Raw genomic sequence first — 13,914 nt, forward strand, 5'->3', positions numbered from 1 at the left:
CCTTGTTGCAGTGCCTGTGCCTTCCCAGGGCCCAGATACCTTTGGGCCTCACTTTCCTTCCTCCTCCATTCCCAGCAGGCTCTGCCAAGGCTGAGAGTGACAAACGACTAAGTGTGGGGCCAGGCCAGGGGCTAGGGTCTGCAGTGGATGAGCACCAGGACAATGTCTTCTTCCCCAGTGGGCGACCGCCTCACCTGGAAGAGCTGCACACTCAGGCCCAGGAGGGGCTCCGTTCCCTCCAGCACCAAGGTAACCTCCTCCTCCTCTCTCCAGCGCTACTTTCAGCTCCCAAAGTCAGGGGCCTAGCTCAACATACCTTTCTGATGCCTTTCAGAAAAACAGAAACTGAACAAGGGTGCCTGGGACCATGGAGACACACAGAGCATCCAGGTGAGCCCTGCCCCCAGCTCAGTCTTGATGTATTCCTCTCTCCCTGCTTGACCTCTGACAAGTATGTCTTTGAACCCTTCTGGATCTGTTTCCTTTCTGTATCATGAAAGGCTAGACGAGATGCCCCTGAGGGCTGGTCCAGGGTAGCTCTAGCTGATGCCTGCTCAGTGCTCGGTGATGCTGGGGCAGGTCGGTGGGGGGTGAATCTGAGTCAGAAGTTACAAAGGGGAGCCTGAGGAGGCAAAGGTAAGCCCCACTCACGCCTCTGGGCTGATCCTTCTTCCCTCAATAGTCCTCCCGGACCGGGCCGGATGATGATAGCATCTCCTTCTGCAGCCAGACCACGTCCTACACAGCTGAGAGCTCCACGGCAGAGGATGCTCTCTCCGTCCGCTCTGAGATGATCCAGCGCAAAGGTATCCACTCACCAGCCAGGACTGTTGGGCAGGAGAGGGGGTGGTGGGCACCCAGCACCTGCAGCTTTCCCTTTTCCTCCTAATCTAGTGTTTCCCAAGACTGTGATTCAGTGGATTCAGGAAACATAGTACCCTGTGTCCTCTTGGAGGTTCATAATGAGCATTAACCGAAAAGCAGGACAGTGAAGAGTTGAGAAACCTGGTTTTGAGCCTAGTGTTGCTATTTACAGCTGTGTGATCTTGGGCCAACACTTTACCTCTCTGTGCTTCTGTTTGATGTTCTAGAAAAATGAGGATAAGAATACGTACCTTATTGGAATGAATGCCAAGTGTTTAGCATGCTAACACATTTAATAAGTGTTCTCTAAATGGAAATCATCATTATTGACCTAGTAAAGGCTTCCAGAAGGCTTGCAGAAAAGTGTCTAGCTTTGTTTAACCCAGCTTTGCCCATGCCTACTTGACTGTGGAAACCTTTTCTCACAGAGTTCTTATTAATATTCTGTAAAAGTTGTGCTCTGCAGAATGTGCCCCGAGACCTGCTCTAACAGTTTCTCTCCCTGGACTCGCCCGCAGGCTCCACCTTCCGACCACATGACTCATTTCCCAAATCATCTGGAAAGTCAGGGCGCCGGCGACGAGAGCGGCGGAGCACGGTGCTGGGACTGCCACAGCACGTGCAGAAGGAACTCGGTGAGCGCCTGATGAGGAGGCTGTGGGCGGGCAGCCCTGGCCGCCCCGGCCGCCCCCTCTGCTGACTCCCACGCCCTCCTTGTCCATTCCAGGCCTGTGGAATGAACATGAGGCACCAGGTACTCCTCGGCCTCCCGGTCCACGGGACGCTGTACGCATCCCCACGGTGGACGGCCATCTGGCGGGCCCGGCCTCAGGGCCAGGGGCCAGGGTGTCCCTGCAGGCGCTGGAAGCGGAGGCCGAAGCCGGTGCCCAGGCAGAGGCCATGCTGCAGCGCCACATCGACCGCATCTACCGGGATGACACGCTCGTTGGCCGGTTCACGGGGCCCCGGCCCTTGCCACTGACCCGGCCCATGTCCCTAGCAGTGCCCGGACTGACCGGAGGGGCAGGGCCTCCAGAACCCCTGAGCCCGGCCATGTCCATCTCGCCCCAGGCCACCTACTTGTCCAAGCTGATCCCGCACGCCGTGCTGCCGCCCACAGTGGACGTGGTGGCTTTGGGCCGCTGCAGCCTGCGCACGCTGAGCCGCTGCAGCCTGCTCTCAGCCAGCCCGGCCTCCAACCGCTCGCTGGGCCACTTCTCCTCGGTCTCCAGCCCGCGGCCCCGCAGCCGCCACCCTTCCTCCTCCAGTGACACCTGGAGCCACTCTCAGTCCTCTGAGACCATTGTATCTGACGGCTCCACCCTCTCCTCTAAGGGTGGCTCAGAGGGCCGGCCAGAGGGCTCTGTGGCCAACAGTAACGTGGCGCCCCCTCCCCTGGGGGGCAGCGGGAGGGGCTCTCCCAGCGGGGGCAGCACTGCCGAGGCCTCGGACACTGTCAGCATTCGGAGCGGTGGCCAGTTGTCCGGCCGGAGTGTGTCCCTACGGAAGCTGAAGCGGCCCCCGCCACCTCCCCGCCGGACCCACTCGCTCCATCAGCGCAGCTCAGCAGCACATGATGGGCCCCTGGGGCTGCCTCCCAAGCCCGAGCGGAAGCAGCAGCAACAGCTGCCCCGGCCGCCCACCACTGGCGGCGGGTCAGAAGGGATGGGGGCAGCACCCTGTCCATCCAGCTCAGCAGGGAGCTGGGTGCCTGGCTTGTCTCCAGGTGGCTCCCGGCGTCCCCCACGCTCCCCAGAACGGACACTCTCACCCTCCAGTGGATACTCGAGCCAAAGTGGTACCCCTACCCTCCCTCCCAAGGGTCTAACAGGGGCCCCTGCTTCCCCAGGCAAGGCCCAACCCCCTAAACCAGAGCGTGTCACTTCCCTTCGATCTCCCGGGGCCTCGGTCTCCTCCTCCCTCACGTCTCTGTGTTCCTCCTCCTCTGATCCGGCGCCCTCAGACCGCTCTGGTCCGCACGTGTCGACTGCCCTGGGTGACAGGTTTGTCATACCTCCTCACCCCAAGGTGCCTGCCCCCTTATCCCCCCCTCCCTCTAAGCCCAAGGGCCCAAACCAAGCTGCCCCTGCTCCAGTTGCCCCTGCTGTGGTCCCTGGGCCCATCTCTACCACTGCTGCCAGCCCTGAGTCCCCACCTACTCCCCAGACATCCCTAACCCCACCTCAGGCATCTCCCGGTGCCTCCAAAGACCAGTCACCCCCACCATCCCCACCCCCATCTTATCACCCCCCACCGCCACCCACTAAGAAGCCAGAGGTGGTTGAGGAGGCCCTGTCTGCCCCGGAGACTGCTGAGGAGGCCCTCCAAGATCCCACCTGGCCCCCACCCCCGCCTCCTGCACCGGAGGAGCAGGACCTGTCCATGGCTGACTTCCCTCCACCCGAGGAGGCCTTTTTCTCTGTGGCCGGCCCTGAGCCTGCAGACCCTTCACGGCCCCCGGAGCCCTCCTTAGCTACTGTCTCTTTCCAGAGCCAGCCCTGTGGTACCCCAGATCTTTCTCCAGCTCTGCCAGCCCCATCTGCTGCTGGTTCTGTCCCGGGGCTTCAGGCCAAGGTCCCTCGGAGGGAACCGGGGGGCTGCAGCAAGGGTGGTGGCCTTCCCAGGGAGGATGCTGGTGCACCCCTGGTCACACCCTCACTCCTGCAGATGGTTCGGCTGCGCTCTGTAGGCACTCCCACAGCGGCTCCAACTCCAGCGTCAGGGCCGTTGGCCCCCCAGAAGCCACTGCGAAGGGCCCTGTCAGGGCGGGCCAGCCCAGCGCCTGCCTCTTCAGGGCTCCACGCTGCTGTTCGGCTCAAGGCCTCCAATCTGGCTGCCAGTGTGGGCCCTGTGAGTGCCCAGCCCAATGGACCCCCTGAGGCAGAGCCGCGGTCCCCTGCCTCTACGGCCAGCTTCATCTTCTCCAAGGGCACCAAGAAGCTGCAGCTGGAGCGGCCCGTGTCCCCTGAGACCCAGGCTGACCTCCAGCGGAACCTGATAGCTGAACTTCGGAGCGTCTCAGAGCAACGGCCACCCCAGGCCCCAAAGAAGCCACCTAAGGCGCCCCCGCCTGTGGCCCGCAAGCCTTCTGGGGGAGTCGCCCCCCCCACCTCCCCCAGCTTTCCTCGGGCTGAGCCCCTTCCTGCTCCTCCCACCAACGGGCTCCCCCATGCCGAGGACAGGACTAAGGAGGAGCTGGCAGAGAATGGAGGTGTCCTGCAGCGGGTGGGTCCAGAGGAGAAGCTGGGCCTGCCTGGCACAGGTACGGTGGGCAGGGAGGGGTGGGGTGTGGGTCCCATCACTGGTCATGGGAAACAGGTATCAGAAGTCCTGCCATTAGGGATTTGCTCTTGGATTCTGGTCTCGGGGTGCCTGGGAAGGGTGACCTGTCACCTCTGATGAGCTGCACTGAAGGAACATGGATTGTGGGGCTTTGGAGTCAGACCTACTGAAATTTGAAGTTTGAATTCCAACCTTGCCATTTTATCTACCCATCCTAGCCTCGGGTTCCTCACTGTAAAGTGTGAGGCAGCGATACATTATAGTGGCAGAGGGCACGTTTGTAAAATGTCCAGCCCAGAGCTGCTGTCGTGATCAGTAAAGTGAGGGGGTGAGGATGTGCCCTGGGCTCTTAGTGGTCAGAACCAAGCTGGGGGGTCCCTTGCTGAGTGTCCCTTCTTTTCTCTCCACAGACCCACAGAAAGAGCTGGTCTGACCACCAGGCACCTTGCTGGCACTGCTGACCCATCCCAGGAATACAATCTCAGGGACCTGAGCGGCTCCAAGGATGAGAGGATACGGCAGACACTTAACCTAATAGGGAGGACGCCTGCAGCCTTAACCTCCACGGCCTTCAATATTTACGCTAGCCTGGTGTGGCTCCTGTCCTCCAAGTCATCCGGCTCTCATGCCTTTTCCTGAATGGATTCACCTCTGGCAGCTGCCGCCTCAGTCTTGGCCTTAGCCTCATCTTGAAGGAGGTAGCTGGTGAGAGTGGGTGTCTGTGCCCCCTGCTGGCCTCAAGGCCACAGAATTGGGAACAGAACACCTCACTTGAGGTTTTTTTTTTTTCCTTTTTTAAAAAATGTCCAAATCATGCACATGCTGTAGTCCAGAATCAAAGCACTTTTGAAAAGTGGCTGCATGTCCATCCTCCAGGGCCCGCGAAGCCACATTCCAGGGGCCTGTTTACATGGCAGCAGCATCAGTCCCCAGCAGCCAGCCCACGGCTGGGACTCATCTGTCCCCCTCCTCCGATCCCGTTTGCAACTTTTCTTAGTTCTTGGAGGTAGGCAAGTCGTTGTATTCCCACAGGCTTCTCCAGGCTGGAGGCAGGAGTGGGACTGTGGAATTCCAAAGCACAAAAGGTGCAGCGGGGGTTAGCCCTCCTGTGCCTCAACTTACCACCAACCAGCCTCCTGCCTTCTGGTTCTGCCAGGTGCTCCATGCAGGGGACAGGAAGTGGGAGACTGCCAGGGCCCAAATGGGTGGGGGAGAAAGAACCAGAGGGGAGGTCCACAGGCTCTCTCTGTCCTCAGAGAGTGGGAGAACAGAGTAGAGAGTCACGTCATGGGGCACTTGGCCCTGTTTTACTTGATCAGGTTGGGGTGGGCGGGCACGACTCTTCACAGAGGCCGGAGCCACAGGCCATGGCAAATCTGGGTTCCTGTCACCTCAACAGGAAGTACTGAGGACATGGATGGAGGGGTGGGTCTGGCAGGGAAGAGCCTATTTGGGCAGCGGGCCCAGACCCGGCCCTATGGATTTCATCCTCTGACCTTTACTCTGCTCCGAGCACGTCCTTTCTGCAGCTGCCTTGCAGCACAGGTGGTTCCACTTGGGGGAGCTGACGTTGAGTGACAGGATGGGAAGCCAAAGGAGCATTCTATGACAGACTCTTCCCTAGTCAATGAGGGGGAGCTCAGCGCTCCTAGGGGCGGGCTGGGTGGTTCCCCCCTAGACATCAGCCTCTGCTACTGCTCTCTCCTCCAGGAATTTTGCTGACCTTTCCACTTTCAACCTGTGCCACCTATCTTGGTAAGCTGGTTTCCTCACTGGGCCCGGTGGCTCCACAGGGGTGGCCCTAGTACCTCCTTCCACTGCAGCATGGCTGTCACCAGGTCACCCCTTCTGTCTTGATCCTCTTCCCTCAACAGTGACTCAGGCTTGAGCCAGGCAAGGGACCTTGCTTTTAGCTGCTTCTCCTCCACCCAGGAGAAAGGTTGACCCCCTCCCAGAAAAAGAGCTGGGAACACAGGGGATGTGGTCTGAGATCCCAGGTTCCTATGGCCCTCTCTCACTATTCTCTTCTCTCTGTAGCTATAAACCAATGTTCTTCCCTGCCCTTTGGGTAATGGAGAGCTGCTGCTGGGTATGTGTTGTGCCTGCCCAGTGAGTTGGGGAAAGAGGACAGTCAGTAGGCACTCCTCTGCTCAGAGCTCCTGATTCAACCCCCTGGGAACCAGGAACCAGGAACCAGGACCAGGCCAAAGCTTCCATGACACCAGGCCCTGGCAGCAGCCTCGGAGCTGCTGGAGGTAGGAGGGAGCCCACCTTCTGTGTTTCTTTCCCTCCCCTCCCTATGTTACTGGAGCCCCTTGTCTTCAGTTAGATTCTTCTGAGCTTGTTTCCCCACTGGGTGGGACAGAGTAGAAAGGAGAAGGGAGGATCTCCAAGAGGCAATCCTTTTGTCCTCTTGGGTAAATGAGCTTGACCTAGTGCACATGGAGAGACCAAAAGCCTCTGATTTTTAATTTCCATAAAAAATGTTCGAGAGAGGTGTGTGTGTGTGTGTATGTATATACACACACATATATATATTTCTTTAAGTTTCTGAGTCTTTGATATGTCTATACAAACAATCTATTCCCTCTGCTCTGAAGCTGGAGTGATACACATGGAAAAAGCTCTGTGTGGGTTTCATTCGAAGATGTTAATTAAATGATTAAAACTTGGCTGTGGCTGCTGCTTCTTAATGGGGTGGGTCAAGGTCGTGGTCTGGGCCCACATTTAGAAGGGACAGTGTTCTGGACCCTAAAGTGAGCCTCTTCTTTTTAACACTGCTAAAGGGGAAGTCAAGGTGTCTGCCATCCAGCCTAGTCCACCCCCGCTCCCATTACAGGGTCAAAAGTCCAAGATACAAACAGCCCGAGGCTGGGTGAGGGGCCCAGAAGCTGCTACACACTGTGTTCTCCTTTCCTGAGATGGTGCAGCTCACAGACAGGTCCCGTCCAGACACCCTTGTTCAGACATTTTATTTGAAATTATGACAATGATACTTAGTGGTCCTGATTGAGATGCCTTATGGAGAAGTACCACACCCTCCCTGAAGAAAGAACCAGGCTGTGCCATCCAGTAACACGCAGCTGGTTTAGGGAGTGTCCCCCCAGCAGGATCAAAGGGCAATCCAGGAGTCCCGGGGCAGGCTCTGCCCCCAGCGACAAGCCTCAGGGTTGGCAGGCATTGGGGAAAGGTGCCAACCACTTGGTAGACCACTAGGTTCTCTGTTTTCCCTTCCCTTCCCTTTTCAAATCCCACAGTTTCCTGTTGGGGAGAGGCTGTAATTAGCCCAGTTCAGGCACCAGATCCCAGCCAGAGGCACAGCTGCTGGGATAACGCTAGGAAAACTGGAAACCAATATTTTTCCAGTTACAAGGATTATGGCATAAACTTTTTCTGAGTTACATCATATTGAAACCAGATTTGTCAGGTCAGCTGCCAAGGGAAGAAGGTAGGGGTGCACTCCCTGCATTGCCTCGCGCTCATCACTACCTGGGAGGTCAGCCTCTCCCTGCAGCCAGACGGTGATCCTGGATCCTGGGGAGGCTGAGCTGCCCCTCACCAAGTCTTGCACCTCACAGAGCCCCAGACTTCCTAATTCAGTGTCCTGGGAGACGGGTAAGCAGATGATGGATGGAGCGAATTAAGGAGACAGCAGGGGACTCAGGATGATGAGAGAAGGGAGGAAGACGCCAGGTTGGCTAGCTGATGTTCCCCCCTTTCAGTGATTTACAGGAGATGTACCCTAGCTTGGTCATGAAGTTGGTTTGCTTCCACTGTGCGATGCACTCCTCAGAAATTCTGAAGTCAGCCTGGATAAGAAAAACAACGACAAAAGTGATTCTACCGATGGTGGCAGGACTACAAGGAAACAAAGACTCTTACGCTACTAGTCGTGTAAATCGACTCAGCGTCTCTAAGGGCAGTTTGCGAAAAGCTTTCATTTCAAGGTATTTCTATCTTTTGCATTGCCTAAGGTGAGTTCATTTTAGGGGCTTAGTTTAAGGAAATAATCATGAATAAATACAGAGAGCTAGGTACCAGGACATCGATCGTAACATTCTAAGAGTGAAAAACTGAGAACCACCTCAATGTCTAATAAGGTTTGGGGTAAATTATGATCATTATTATATATACATACATACATATATATATATATATATATATATATATAGAGAGAGAGAGAGAGAGAGAGAGAGAGAGAGAGAGTGTGTGTGTGTGTGTGTGTGTGTGTGTGTGTGTTTCTTCCCCCTGCCTCAGTATTTAAGAAGATGGGGAAATCTTTGAGGCCTAAAGTTAAATTAAAAAAAAAAAAAGGAAGAAGAAGAGGGACTTCCCTGGTGGTCCAGTGGTAAAGAATCTGCCTTCCAATGCAGGGGATGCAGGTTCGATCTCTGGTCAGGGAACTAAAATCCCACATGCTGCGGGGCAACTAAGCCTGCGCGCCACAACTACCGAGCTCACGCACCTCAACTAGAGCCCAGGTACCGCAAACCATAGAGCCCATGCGCTCTGGAGCCCGTGTCACAACTAGAGAAGAGAAAACCCGCAGGCCACAACTAGAGAGAAGCCTGCGCCGCAGCGAAGAGCCTGCGCGCTGCAATGAGCAGATCCCACGTGCCGCAAGGAAGATCCGACACAGCCAAATAAATAAATATTTTTAAAAAAGAACAACAAACATGGTATGACTCAAACTATAAATATATTATCACTATGCATAGAGAAAGCCCAGAAAGAAATAATCACTAATGACATTTTTCAACATCTCTAGGTAGCAGGACTATGGAGGTTTTCTTTTCTTCACTTTCCGCTACATTTTAGCCATTTCTACAATGAAAATTTATTTTATAGCTAGAAAAAAAGAGTGGATTCAAAAAACTGGCCTGGAAAACTAGGAAAGGAGGGAGGGGACAAAGCCATTTGCCACTTGCAGGAGGATGGAGAGGTAGAAACCACTCTAAACGCCCTCCAGAAATACTGTCTAGTTGAGGAGACAAGGTACTAACTAGGAAGAGTCACACGTGTAGCGTTAGTTCCACGAGGAGAGTGAATCTCTGCTGCTTTATTCAATGATGTAGCCCAAGCACCTAGAACAGTGTCGGACACATATATTAGGGTGCTGAATGAATGAATGAATTCGGGGCAGGCCATGTGAGTCAATGCCCCTGAAGCAAAGAGAATGAGTGCTCTCAGATCAAGGTGGGCAGGAGGGACCCTGGGAGGGCTCTCATCCTGGCTCCATCATTTCCGGTGACCCTGTGTGGCCTTGGCAGGTATCCTGCCAGATAAATTGGGGATAATCTATCACAGACGGAAGGTCAAATGAGGAAATGTCTCAAGTCCCTGACACAGTGCCTCAAACAGTCTGTCAGTGCTCAGTACCTGCGAGGGCCCACAGGCTCCTCAGGCACCTCATTTGACAGGTCTGGAATGAAGAAGGAAGAGAGGGGCTTAGACGCAGGAAGGCCCAGCTGGGAAAAGGGCAGGTGTGGATTCAGTAACAGAGCAATCTGGAGACAGTCCAGGCAGCCCTGGTATGAGGGGAAAAGTGCAGATTGTTACCTGCAATTTCTCAAAGACTTTCTTCTTGGGCTTAAGCTCTTCATCTGGTTGGCCTTTCTCATAGCCCTTCACAAACACTCGCTCACCAGGAGCAGAGCCAGCAGGAGGGTCCAGAGGCTCAACCTTGCGGCTTGCCCCTTCTCTGGGAAGACACACAGAACAAGACAAGAGTGAGGCTATGGACTGTCTCCAGCTGCCATGGAGGCCAAAGCACTGGGGCCTTTTCCTAGGGGCCTAATGGGATTTAGGGAACCCTCAATGCCAGGGCCCTAGGAGTTCCTCACTGCTGTACTACGTCTCTGGATATCAACCGCATTGGGTTAACCAGGGCTGAACTAAAATTCTATATCAGGAGAGACTCCAAAATCTGGGCTTTTAGGGGAGGAAGTATATGACATAACAGTCAGTGAACTGGGTCTGAATCCTGGTTTCACCTCTTACTAGTAGAGAGACCTGAGCAAGCACACAGCTTAGAATCTTCAATTTCCGTTTTAATAAAGTTAACTTTAGGTAAAGTGCTTCATCCACGGCTCTTGTGCAATAAATAATCCCTCCATGCATCATCTTTTGGGTAGTGTTCTCAGGGCCTCCACCTGGCATGTGGAAGGGCAGCATGTGGGCTAATCCCCCCTCTTCCGGGCCTCCCCAGGCCCTGCGCTCCCCACCCCCCAAGTCCTCACTCACATAGAAGCACACAGAAGCATGCCTTGGGACTCGATTCCTCTCATCTTCTGGGGTTTCAGATTGCACAGCACCACCACCAGCCTGTCCTGCAGCTCCTCCCTGGGCGCAAACTGCACCAGGCCGCTCACCACAGTCCGTGGTTCAGCTTCCCCCACATCAACCTTCTCCACATACAGGCTGTCTGCATCTGGGTGCTGCCAGCAAGAGATGTCAGGCCCAGAGAACGTCATAATGGAATGGATCATGGGGCCTGGTGAACCCTCTGACTCCAGAAAGGGGCATCCACTCCTTACTGAGGCCCTGGAGGAACCCTCTTAGTGCTAACTCTCCAGGTCCCAGGCAGCAGACATGAGAAGGGGCCCCAAAGAGGCAGATCTGAGTAACATGAGCCTAATTACTTGTGTTAGAAGTGGAAGGAACCTCTAACAGAGATTAAAATGGCCTGGACTGCCTGGGTGGCCACCATTATGGCCATGTGTGCACCGGATCAATCCCAGTCCTAGGGGGACTGGAAGACGGGAGGCAGCTGCTGGCTTCACCATCCGGAACAAGAGCATCAGCAGCTATTTCAAGGTAGTTTTGGTGGTTAGTCTAATATGGTGAAAAGCAAATCAATACTGGGAGAAAAAAAATACCCAGACCACTGGTCCCAGGCCACTGGTTGCATAGCCATCTGCCTCTGGGAGAAAGGAAGTCCTCCCTTCACCATTTTCTGGGGTGGGGAGAGGGAAGGACAAAGTACCTGATCCAAGATAAGGCCTGTGGCTAGTCCAGACAAGCTGGGAGAGACCAGGTGAGTCAATCAGACTGGATTTGATGGATAAACAAGCTCCTTCTGACTAACATCCCTCCGTATTCTGAGTTCCTGGCTGTGTTTGTTTGAATAAGGTCCAGAGATAGCAAAGGGAAAAGCCTGACGCCTGGAATTAGATGCCTGGGTTCTGACTCGCAATATGACCTCAGGGATGTTACTTCCCATCCCAGGCCAGGTTTCCTCCAGATGGAAGCAGACAAACCTGACCCCTGTCTGCCTCGCCGGGACATGGTGGAAAATGAGTACCTTGTCCACACTTATGACTCTCCCCACACGTATATCCAGGCGGGATGGGATGACCTCCTCCGGTTCTGAATTCTTGGCTGGGCCTTTGGCAACTGGCTCTGGAGATAAGAAGAACCCAAGGCTCAGAACTCTCCTCCTTCCCATGACAGGTCAGCTGCTGATCCCCCCCAAATGACACTAGCAGGACTTAGTGCAGAATCCCCAGAATCTACCCCCTGATTATACCTTCTTTAAAACAGGGCCGGCAGCCTTTGAGAAGTGACATGCCAGATTTCATCTCTCTCTCCTTCAGGTACTGGGCTGGAGGGGAGGGGAGGGGCCAAGTGTAGCTTTGCCACCATTCGGGCATTCCACATATATTCAGCCCTTCCTCCTTTTCCGGCAGGGCCACACAAGACTCTTAATGTTATCTCAGCATCGTGGATGCGTGGCTGGCCAACTAAGAACCAGTCAGGAGCACGTGGAAGGGAACTGGGCAAACCTAGAGATGAGCTTCCCTGAGATGCTGCACAGACCCTGCCCAAGCAGCTGTGTTACCCTCATGGTCGAACCCAATTGGTCTCCTTAACTGAAGAGGCGGATCCTGTGGAAGGATCAAAGTACATGTCTCAAACCAGCACCCACAGCAGTGTTGGTACAGCAGGATGTAATCACTTCACAGCACCGACCAGACCTAATTCAAGATGACTGGAGTTCCATCCCACCAGTCAACGGGGCATGACACTCCTGCACTTCAGGCCACGCCCCCCCCCGCCCCCGGCTTCTCGGGCCTGAATTGAAGACAGACCCTCTTCTGAGGCCCACTGACAGGCTCTCTACCTGATGATGTCACCCCTCCCCCAAGCCCGACCCCTCCCCAGCTGGCCTTACTCTGCTTCGAGGGATCTGGGTAGGCAGCACTGGACAGTTTCTTTAGTGCAGGGGTATTAAACTTTTCCCGGATGGGATCCAGCAACTTGTTGAGGGCGACTTCAACAGAATTCTTTAGGTCTCCAGGGTGCACAACCTGCAAGTGTACAAGGCCAGGTGAGAAGGGGCACTGGAACAGGTGAACTGGGCATAGGACACCTGAATCTACTAAGAATAATATGCATATAGGATGCAGGGTGTTTCCTGAGCAGGGTCTTATTTGAACCTCAGAACAAGCTTGTGAAGCTGGTAGAGCAGAGAAGGGGAAATAGGTTCAAAAGGTTATCTAATATGTCCAAGACCCAGGTCTTTTGACACTGAATTCCACACTAACTTGAGGGTTTTTAGAGGCTGAATGTTTTTAATTGACTTCTTCTAGTCCCTCCATTTATGCTCAGAGTAGTGGCGTAAAGCATGTGTTATTTACAGGTAGGGAAACATTCACATAGGGAACCCAGGAGCTAGAGACAGTCTGAGGGGGGAGCTGAGTGAGCAAGGAGGAAGAACAGGCCTTTGGAGTTAGAGCCTGGGGCGAGAGTCCCAGCTAGCTGGGTGACCTCCAACCAGGCACTTAACCCCTCTGAGCTTTGGATTCTTCGCTTAAAAAATGAAAATAACAATACCTGTACCTCCTAGAGTCAGAATAAGGATTAAATCACTTAACATGGGTAAAAATGGTGAGTAGTGCTAGTACATGGTAGGAGCTCAGTAATTCCATTTTTTCTTCTCGTGTCCTGTGACTACCACTTTTACATCCCAAATCTGGCCCCAAAGGATCTTCTAAGATATTCTGAGGGGACGTCCCCTAGGTATGAATACATGTAATAAAAAAATGCCTATGTTTTTGTTTCTGATGTTATTCCTTTGTTTCCTCGGGAAAGTTTCATTTTTAAAAAAAATAAATTTATTTATTTTAGGCTGCGTTGGGTCTTCATTACTGCACGTGGGCTTTCTCTAGTTATGGCGAGCGGGGGCTACTCTTCGTTGCAGTAGGCATGCTTCTCATTGTGGTGGCTTCTCTTGTTGTGGAGCGTGGGCTCTAGGTGTGAGGGCTTCAATAGTTGTGGCACGTGGGGTCAGTAGCTGTGGTGCACGGGCTTAGTTGCTCCGCGGCATGTGGGATCTTCCAGGACCAGGGCTTGAACCTGTGTCCCCTGCACTGGCAGGACGATTCTTAACCACTGTGCCACCCAGAGAAGTCCCGAATGTTTCTTTTTTTTTTTTGCGGTACACAGGCCTCTCACTGTTGTGGCCTCTCCCGTTGCGGAGCACAGGCTCCGGACATGCAGGCTCCGGACGCGCAGGCTCAGTGGCCATGGCTCACGGGCCCAGCCGCTCCGCAGCATGTGGGATCTTCCCGGACTGGGGCATGAACCCATGTCCCCTGCATCGGCAGGCGGACTCCCAACCACTGCACCACCAGGGAAGCCCCCGAATGTTTCATTTTTAATAGAAAAGATTTAGACCTGCACTGTCCAATATGGTAGACACAAGCCTCATGTGCATATTTAAATGTAAGTTAAAATTCAGTTCCTCAGTTTACTGGTCACATTGTG

At 54.2% G+C, this 13,914-nt stretch overlaps 2 protein-coding genes across 4 annotated transcripts in view; one reads left to right on the forward strand and one right to left on the reverse strand.

Moving 5' to 3' along the window:
• The window catches only part of NHSL3 (NHS like 3), a 29,332-nt gene extending 22,514 nt beyond the window's left edge, over positions 1-6,818 (forward strand). For 2 of the 3 annotated variants that reach the window (XM_082611896.1, XM_082611897.1), the window contains exons 2-7: positions 79-249; positions 335-390; positions 683-806; positions 1,383-1,499; positions 1,592-4,126; positions 4,557-6,818. In XM_082611896.1, the coding sequence (XP_082468022.1) occupies positions 79-249; positions 335-390; positions 683-806; positions 1,383-1,499; positions 1,592-4,126; positions 4,557-4,579 (3,026 nt within the window). In that variant the 3' untranslated portion in view covers positions 4,580-6,818. Of the gene's footprint in view, positions 1-75; positions 250-334; positions 391-682; positions 807-1,382; positions 1,500-1,591; positions 4,127-4,556 lie in introns of all 3 variants that reach the window. The other variant, XM_082611895.1, reaches the window with a different exon arrangement.
• Positions 6,819-7,099: 281 nt separating this feature from the next.
• YARS1 (tyrosyl-tRNA synthetase 1) overlaps positions 7,100-13,914 on the reverse strand; it is a 31,579-nt gene continuing 24,764 nt past the window's right edge. The window contains exons 9-13 of the mRNA XM_082611898.1: positions 12,320-12,455; positions 11,450-11,547; positions 10,390-10,583; positions 9,706-9,847; positions 7,100-7,955 (exon numbers count right to left, since the gene is read on the reverse strand). Coding sequence (XP_082468024.1) covers positions 7,845-7,955; positions 9,706-9,847; positions 10,390-10,583; positions 11,450-11,547; positions 12,320-12,455 — 681 coding nt within the window. The 3' untranslated portion in view covers positions 7,100-7,844. The remainder of the gene's footprint in view (positions 7,956-9,705; positions 9,848-10,389; positions 10,584-11,449; positions 11,548-12,319; positions 12,456-13,914) is intronic.

Source organism: Mesoplodon mirus (assembly GCF_964341445.2).
Source record: "Mesoplodon mirus genome assembly, chromosome: 3".
Taxonomy (NCBI): Eukaryota; Metazoa; Chordata; class Mammalia; order Artiodactyla; family Ziphiidae; genus Mesoplodon; species Mesoplodon mirus.